This window comes from Asterias rubens, chromosome 16 (assembly GCF_902459465.1).
Source record: "Asterias rubens chromosome 16, eAstRub1.3, whole genome shotgun sequence".
Lineage (NCBI taxonomy): Eukaryota > Metazoa > Echinodermata > Asteroidea > Forcipulatida > Asteriidae > Asterias > Asterias rubens.
In genome coordinates, this window is record NC_047077.1 from 13,303,290 (window position 1) to 13,312,164 (window position 8,875).

The window sequence follows — 8,875 nt, forward strand, 5'->3', positions numbered from 1 at the left end:
GACTTTGCTATTACATGGAATTCATTTGTGAGTTTTGTTAATATAATTTTGGGGAAGGGGGCAAAGTTCCGAGAGGGGACTACGCCGCCCCTCCCACACACTATCACCGTGCGTAAACAAAAGCCCTAAAAAGTGAACATGAGAAATGAATATGTAAAACAAAATTATTTCCTCATCCAATTTCAGATATATTTTGGACGAGAAACTGATATTCTGTTTTCATTGGTTTTACTCTAGCAGGGCATTGACCTATCAATCTATCCCCTACAGATCTAAATCAATCCCAATAAAATAGACATATTCCGTGAACGCCGCCAACAAAATCCAACACCCACTCAGCCGTGGCAACTTCATGATGTTCCGCCCCAACAATACGGGTGGCCCAACTATAATGGGAGTCACAACTATAGACCTTCACTTCACTGTGCAGCCATCTTGATTTTTTTCCCATTGATACATTATGTAATCAAACCGAGGCTGGAAGAACAAAATAGTCTGGTTTCGGTTTGCAAAATTATTATAAGCATTCGTTAGTGTTATTCGATACAAGTCATTGTGTGTAAAAGCAGAATCAAAGAAAATGTGTTATGTATGTTAATTTCGGTTTTTACCCATATATTTACATCGGTGTATGGGTAAAAAACAAAATTAATATTTATTATCCCCGATGCAAATTCAACATCTCTTGTATGTTGTTATAAGAAATTATTGTGAATCAACTGTTGGTTTTGATATAGGGGGCCTATCTACAAGAGTTAGTTGTTTCTGTTTAGATGTGGAGGCTATCTTGTACAGGCAACCTGTACTAAATGGACGATCCAACTGTAGTTGGGATGACCCAACTGTAGTATGGGACCAGTCCTGCAGCAGAAACGCTAGGATTAGTCTTTAAATGCAGTGGACACTATTGGTAATTACTCAAAATAATTATAATCATAAAACCTTACTTGGTAACGAGTAATGGGGACAGGTTGATAGTATAAAACATTGTGAAAAACAGCTCCCTCTGAAGTGAAATAGGTTTCGAAAAAGAAGTAATTTTCCTCGAATTTGATTTTCGAGACCTCAGATTTAGAAGCACACAACTTCGTGTGACAAGTGTGTTTTTTATTTCATTATTATCTGGCAACTTCGAAGACCGATTGAGCTCAAATTTTCACAGGTTTGTTATTTCATGCATATGTTGAGGTCCAGCAAATGAGAAGACTGGTCTTTGACACCAATAGTGTCCAATGTCTTTAATCCTATCTCAACCTGGGACGAGTAACTCGTCCAAACTTAGGATGAGTTCAATGCGTTCTTACGTCTTTGGATACGGAACTTAACTCGTCCTTAGTCCTATTAAGATCAGTTTGACGAATTCGACGGCTGGTCCCAACTATAGTTGGGACGATTGTCAAGTTGGGACGGACTTGTATTATTCCTGCGTGGTTACTAATTGTTTGACACGCTTCGCTGTCAGACGATCTCCCCCCGCACGGTCATTATACGTCACAATTTTGGCAAGGTTACACCATAAAGGGTCGCATTTTTCACATGATTGACCATCAAAGACACCTTTATGAAATATTGCCAATGTGGAACTCTTGCCATGACTTTTAAGCCATGGTTGACAAAACTTGTTACAGGTAAACACGGGGTGTATTTTACCATGCATAAGTGCATCTGTTGTTATCTTCAGCGAGTTTACTTGTCCGCATCTTGTTCAGACTTGATGAGCCATTTTTATAGATGTGTAATACTTGAATGTCTAACTAAGAGTGGTTTGCGGTAACACAGTGTGGATAGTTCTTTTTGAGTGGTTTTGGGTCTGACAAGAACCGGTGGTGAAAGGCAGTGGACACTATTGGTAATTACTCAAAATAATTATTAGCATAAAACCTTTCTTGGTGACAAGAAATGGGGAGAGGTTGGTGGTATAAAACATTGTGAGAAACAGCTCCCTCTGAAGTGCCATAGTTTTGGAGAAGGAAGTAATTTTCCACGAATTTGATTTAGAGACCTCAAGTTTAGAATTTGAGGTCTCGAAATCAACCATCTAAACGCACACAACTTCGTGTGACAAGGGTGTTTTCTTCTTTCACCATTTTGATTTTCTTCAATTCTAACCAATGTAACAAAACCGAGGCTGAACGGAAAATAGCCTGGTAACTTTTCATAAATTGATAATTAAAGGCAGTGGACACTATTGGTAATTACTCAAAATAATTATCAGCATAAAAACTTACTTGGTAACGAGTAATGGGGAGAGGTTGATAATATAAAACATTGTGAGAAACGGCTCCCTCTGAAGTGGAGTAGTTTTCGAGAAAGAAGTAATTTTCCACGAATTTGATTTCGAGACCTCAGACTTAGAACTTGAGGTCTCGAAATCAAGCATCTGAAAGCATGCACAACTCCGTGTGACAATGGTGTTTTTTTCTTTCATTATTATCTCGCAACTTTGATGACCGATTGAGCTCAAATTTTCACAGGATTGTTATTTTATGCATATATTGAGATACACCAACTGTGAAGGCTAGTCTTTGACAATAGTGTCCACTGCCTTTAACGACTACACATGTCAGTATGTTGTGATAGTCTTCAGGGGAACTGCATGTCTGTCAGACAATCTAAACTGGGTTCAAGACTCATGGTACAAGCTTTTTATCCAGTCAGTTTCCCTTGTGTTTTTTGAAGGGTTTTTTTTATCTGGAAGAGAGTTGCCACGCATGCATTCGCAGCGATGTACGCTGTGTTTGTAAGTGTACGTATGTAGCACTAAGGCCGTATCCCAACTGGCGTCTACATTTACGGCTACGGCTGTTGCTAAGGGCGATGCTAGATGTCTGCGTTATCGTGCGTTGAACTCAACGCATGATGACGCAGAAGTCTTAGCCCTATGCTCTAGCCGCCAGTCCGGATACGGTCCAGTTCTCATTTTGCTAGACGTCAAGTCCGGTTGGTTTGGTCATCGTCCGTGTCCGCATTGGCAGTTACAGCTTCGGCTAGGACTCAGTCGACCGAGTATTGCTCAGCGTGTTTCTACGGACTTGCTTTAAATTGATGGTGCTGAAACACTAGCCGTAGTCGTAGCCGTCCTAAGGTGTAAGCGTATTTCACAGGTTAGCAAGAAAATGTGGAAAATGTGTCAGCCATCTTGCACGTTCACCATGGTTTTGCAATGTGACGTCATTCGTTTTCGTGTACAGTAAGCACCGAAGGTAAGCATGCTTTTTCGTATGCATACGGCTAGCTGCGCTATGAAATGAAAATCGCGCCAGTAAGCCCACAATCGGCCGTTAAGTAGGTCTATGAAATTGGGCCCTTATAGGCACAATGTGGTCATTGGCATTATTAATTTTTGCATTGTCACAGAATTATTGACCGCATTGCAATTTCGTTTTGTTTCCAGCAATAAACGGATGCAGCCAACACCGTCTCCAATCCGCATGGTACTCTGTTTAACAGTTGATGTATTCTTGGAAGCACGGTCCACTTGACCTAATCCATACCATGGGGACCAGCGAAGAGCAATATCAGGTAGGCCTAGACCTGTTTTAAAGGCACTGGACACGTTTGGTTGTCAAATTTCTCACTTTGTGTATCGCTATGCATAAGTTAACGAATCTGTTAAGTGTTGACTCAATTGGTCATCGGAGAACAAAAACTTGTTATACAAACTTGTTGTACTTTCAGGTGCCAAATAAAACAGGTTTTAGGCCTGAACTATTTTATTACTTGAGTGAGAAAGTACCTCTTTCTCGAGCGATACTTCAGAGGTAGTGGTTTCTCGACACGATGTTTTAAACTATCAACAGCTCTCCATTGATTGTTGTTACCAAGTAAGTTGTTGTGCTGACATATAATTTGAGTTAACATCAATAGTGTACAGTGCCTTGAACATTACAGGAAGGCTATTGTTATTGTAGAGGTATAGGTGTATTGTTATACAACGACTATAACTTTGGAAAAGAGTGGACCACTTATGAACCATCAATCCATTCCCGAATAAACCGTTATACTCATGCAGTATGGACCTTGTCACACTGCACTGCGGCCATCTTGATCTGACTAGTATCTTTAAAGACAGTGGACACTGGTGGTAATTGTCAAAGACCAGTCTTCTCACTTGGTGTATCTCAACATATATGCATAAAATAACAAACCTGCGAAACTTTGAGCTCAATCGGTCATCGAAGTTGCGAGATAATAATGAAAGAAAAAAACACCATTGTCACACGGAGTTGTGTGCTTTCAGATGCTTGATTTCGAGACCTCAAGTTCTAAGTCTGAGGTCTCGAAATCAAATTCGTGGAAAATTACTTCTTTCTCGAAAACTACTCCACTTCAGAGGGGCCGTTTCTCACAATGTTTTATATTTTCAACCTCTCCCCATTACTCGTTACCTAGTAAGTTTTTATGCTGATAATTATTTTGAGTAATTACCAATAGTGTCCACTGCCTTTAATTATCAATTTATGAAAAGTTACAGGCTATTTTCCGTTCGGCCTCGGTTTTGTTACATTGGTTAGAATTGAAGAAAATCAAAATGGCTGCACATGACTAGTCGAGCATACAGTGTGCCGAGCCAATTATTCTGTTTTCGGATACAATAATGTTGTTAAATGTTTGGCTACAGTTACATCGAATGAGGGTGCTAGGTAGCCTGAACATCTGACGTCACTTCAAGGCTAATGAGTTTCGCCAGAATTCTGCTGTTGAGCCCACGTAAAAGTCGCCTTTGACCTTGCATCACTTCGCATGACCTCCATGAGATTCGCAGCTAAATCAAACTTAAATGGGTGTATACATAAACCAATACCTGTCCTATCCTTGCGGATACGGACGGGACCGCTCGATGCTACGTCACAAACGGTTGGTAGAGAACAACAAGTTTAACTCACTTGCTTTGTTTTTTTGCTACCAACAGGTGGAACTGGCCCTTCGGCATGGCCAGGTTGCCTTTAATCCAACGGTTCAGTTTGAAAATGAGTATCTCTCCGTAGACTCAGACGGGAGGCGGGAATCAGACCAGAGCGTGGACTTGAGGCACACGACTCACTCTCTAAAGCGCCAACTACGGCTGCAACGATGTAAACTTGCTCTTATCTGCCTCTTGGTGGCACTTTTGCTGTCATCCGCTGTTGCAGTTGTGGTTGTTTTAGGTAAAGTATTATTAGAGGTTGACAAAGGGGACCTTAACAATTACCAACAAGGCTGGGTGCGTATGGTTGAATGGATTGTAACATGAAAATCTATTTCAATGGTATAAAGGCCTACCAGTCATAGTTGTGACACCGGTGTCCTTTTAAGCAATATACTAAACCGTGATGCTTCGCCCTTCGGATGGGACGTAAAACCGTTGGTCCTGTGTGTTGGGTTACACGCATAAAGAACCAAAATAGAGAAGGGGTTTTCCTCGGTGTTCCACTTGTGATTGGCAGCATATTACGCAACAGCCCCTGTAAACCATTACATGGTGCTTAATTAAAGTATAGGTCCACTTCTTTTGTCATTGTATTTGTGTTGCTCACCTTTAGGTCTATGTAATTTTTGTATTCTCCTAGTTTTAAGAAAAACGATGACATCTACGTCAGGAAACAACTCTACCGTAACAATGTCAACTGAATACGAAGGTTTGTAATTAAGTAATAATATATTTTTTAGTTTTTTGTATTTATTTATTTTTAGGGTGTTTTTTGGTAATTACCCAAAATATTATTATCATAAAACCTTTCTTGATTACGAGTAATGGGGAGAGGTTTATAGTATAACACATTGTGAGATGCGCTCCCTCTGAAGTGGAGTACTTTTCTAGACCTCAGGTTTAGAATTTGAGGTCTCGAATCCACACAACTTTGTGTGACAAGTGTGTTTCTTCCTTCATTATTATCTCGCAACTTCGACGACAGATTGAGCTCAAATTTTCGCAAGTTTGTTATTTTGTGCATAATATGTTGAGATACACCAAGTGAGAACATGTCTTTGACAATTACCAATAGTGTCCAGTGTCTTTAAGGTATGTCTATGGCGTAATTTGTGAGCCTCAAAGTGTGACTTCAGATGTTCAGTCTTATTATGGTATATACTCTTGTCTTTTCACAGAGTGTAAATCAAATCAGTACTCATGCGCACAGGGGGAGTGTATCCCCGCTAGGTGGCGCTGTGACGGAATAGAAGATTGTCTCAACAAAAATGACGAGCAGCAGTGCGGTGGGTACATTTTATCACTCATAATAACTTGTAGAAAGCTTTGAGTTAAATTTGATAATGGCAACATTCATAATGATATAGTTCCCATCTTAAGTTTTGGCATAATAATAATAATAATAATAATTAATAATAATTGTGGCTTCTTATATAGCGCACATGTCTGTCACTCAGTGACGCTATTGGCGCTGTAACATACAGTAGTTCCTGCAAGATGTGGGACTACGTTTGAATTATGAGACCTAATTCTGATAGCACCATGTAATGTTTTACAAGGTGCTGTGGCGCAATTTGCTGCCGATAATATATTACCATCGTTGGTAAGTGGTGTTCACCATCGTTTTTTAAGAGTGGCAACAAATACAAAACAAAAATGCTTAATTCTGAAATCTATACATTATGTTTGATCCAGTCAGAATGTGTTTCATCCCATCCAGGAAAGGGCCTTCTCCAAGCTACGGAGATCCTTCATACTATGATTAGATAATGCACATAAAACGTTTTTTTTTTAACTCGGCAAAAGCGCGACGTCTGTCACCACGTCGTGCGAGTGCCGTGTAGCACGGCAGGGCTCGGCATGCTACACGACAGTGTATAAAACGTTTTGCGCTAAACGTCGCTCTTTAGTCGAATTTAATTCACCATTTTCCAGATATTTGAGTTCGATACGGCAAAAGAAAGGACTCTGAACATGAAGGGAAATGGCATCAGATTTCATAATGACCTTTATAGACAAAAAGTAAAAGCGACGGAACCACCTTTATGTTACAGCGCCCCCAATTGGTTTTGATTCAAGCCAATGTTAAAAAAAAATAGCTAGGACTTTGTAGACATCTGTTCCAGTTTTTATAGTATTCTCTCGAATTGTTTTTATCATCTTTAGATAATTTTACCGCGTCTACACCCCGTTCTTGCCAGACGTGGAAGGCAGAATTCCAAATTGAGTGTCCCCCTGCAGGGTGCCCGTTCTATCCCATCTGCACCCCGACAGGTCACTGGTCCCCTGTGCAATGCACGACGAACAACGTCAGCTGTTGGTGCGTGGATTGGGCCACGGGGGCGACCATACCGGGCAGTTTCGTCAGGGACACTGAGAAGGAGGATCCGCCATTTTGTGAACAGAGACCGGATTGAGAATGGAATGAACAGTTGTATGTTTTTTGTTTTGTATTCATAATGTTTCTTTTTATATCTTGTATGAAACGTTTGTCTGTGACGGTGTGGCAGGAGATTTTGTCTCCCGGAGTTGCTGTCCCCATAAGGGCAAAACTGTGCTACTTCTTCTGATAGCGCCCTCTTTTGAATAAACCTCCCCAGCCCATTCTACTTTCCCATGAGAGGACAGAATCTCCGGTACATTTTCTCACAATGACACAGCCGAGAATCCGTTAACTTTACCAACGTTCTTTCCATAATGCACTTTGCACTCATCACACTAAAAGAAATGGGCATAGATTTATGTTCTTCACCGCATCACTTGTTAAAAGTTGAGTTAACGTATTATAGGCAAACGACAAACGTCATACTCATGGACACAGAACCTACGCCCGTCATATTCATTGCCCTACCGAGATACCACTGCCGATGACTGGTCCCTTGCCTTACAGAACCGGTGATTTCAAAAGATACACTTATTAATTGGATAACGTGCAGTGACGTTTACGTTTTCCACATAATTGTTTTATAAATCAGTCCGAGGTGATAGATGTTTTGAAGCTGCCTTTTGGTTGTCGTCTGCTGTGCAACAGCGTGCATTTGTTGTACGATTTGAAGTGCGTATCCATGTGAAACGTAGGTGAATAGTGATAATGGACTAGGAGTGAGGTGTCTTGACAGCAGATCTCTGGCAGAATTCACGAGCCTCGAAAATTGTGGTGTCAGATGTTCAGGATACCGCGGCGACCGATGCGTGGATATTCTAAACATCGCCCTCTGTTGCTGGAAGCACGCATCACTACAATAACAATTAATTATAAGTGCACCATTCGTGTGATGTTATTATGCTGTATGTTAGTGATGACTCTTGTATACTTTTATTATTATTTAAAATAAAATAAATAGGCCTAGCTAGACAGGACTCGGAATGCCTTTAAGTAGTTGGAATAATAGACTTCAGAACAGTCGGCGTTTTTTAGTGTAGGCCTAATGTGTAAGCCATAATTAGAAATGGGTTGGTTTCTACCCCCATGGTTTGAGCATGGTTTGAGGCACAGTCGAATGCAATGGCGCCCTCTACGGTTCCAGATAATTTTAAGCATAAGCATTCATCTGTACATTTTCTCCATCTAATTTAGGGGTGGGGCAGGTAGGATTTTAGACTGGGCCCCTGTCTTTATCCGCAAGGAAAGGACAGGTACCTGCTCTCAGGTCCAGTGATTCCATTGGATACAATGAAAGGATTAGATAAACGTGCAGTGAAACCCATAGATGCCCAAAATAGTACACTGCTGTCGTGTCCCCAATGGGTGCGTTCGTTTAGCTTCCCTGGGTCGACCCCGATGTTGCGTATTTTATTTTTTTCCAGGACGAACGTTGGCACACAATTACCCCCACGTTCGTCCTCGAACCAGGAAAAACACCCAGACACGTCAGCCTTCCCGTGGTGACGTCAGTGCACCTCGGGCCAGCCCCAAGTGACCCTATCCACAAGTTCGAGGACGAACGTGGGGCAATTGTGTGCCCA

General features: G+C 41.1%; 1 protein-coding gene across 1 annotated transcript; it reads left to right on the forward strand.

The window, feature by feature from the left end:
* The first annotated feature begins 1,810 nt into the window (after positions 1-1,810).
* LOC117301198 (low-density lipoprotein receptor-related protein 8-like) lies at positions 1,811-7,417 on the forward strand. The gene is made up of 6 exons (XM_033785105.1): positions 1,811-1,849; positions 3,395-3,522; positions 4,913-5,147; positions 5,550-5,618; positions 6,088-6,195; positions 7,076-7,417. Exons 2-6 carry the CDS (start codon positions 3,454-3,456, stop codon positions 7,324-7,326), a joined length of 732 nt encoding a protein of 243 aa, XP_033640996.1. The 5' UTR covers positions 1,811-1,849; positions 3,395-3,453; the 3' UTR covers positions 7,327-7,417.
* Positions 7,418-8,875: the final 1,458 nt, after the last annotated feature.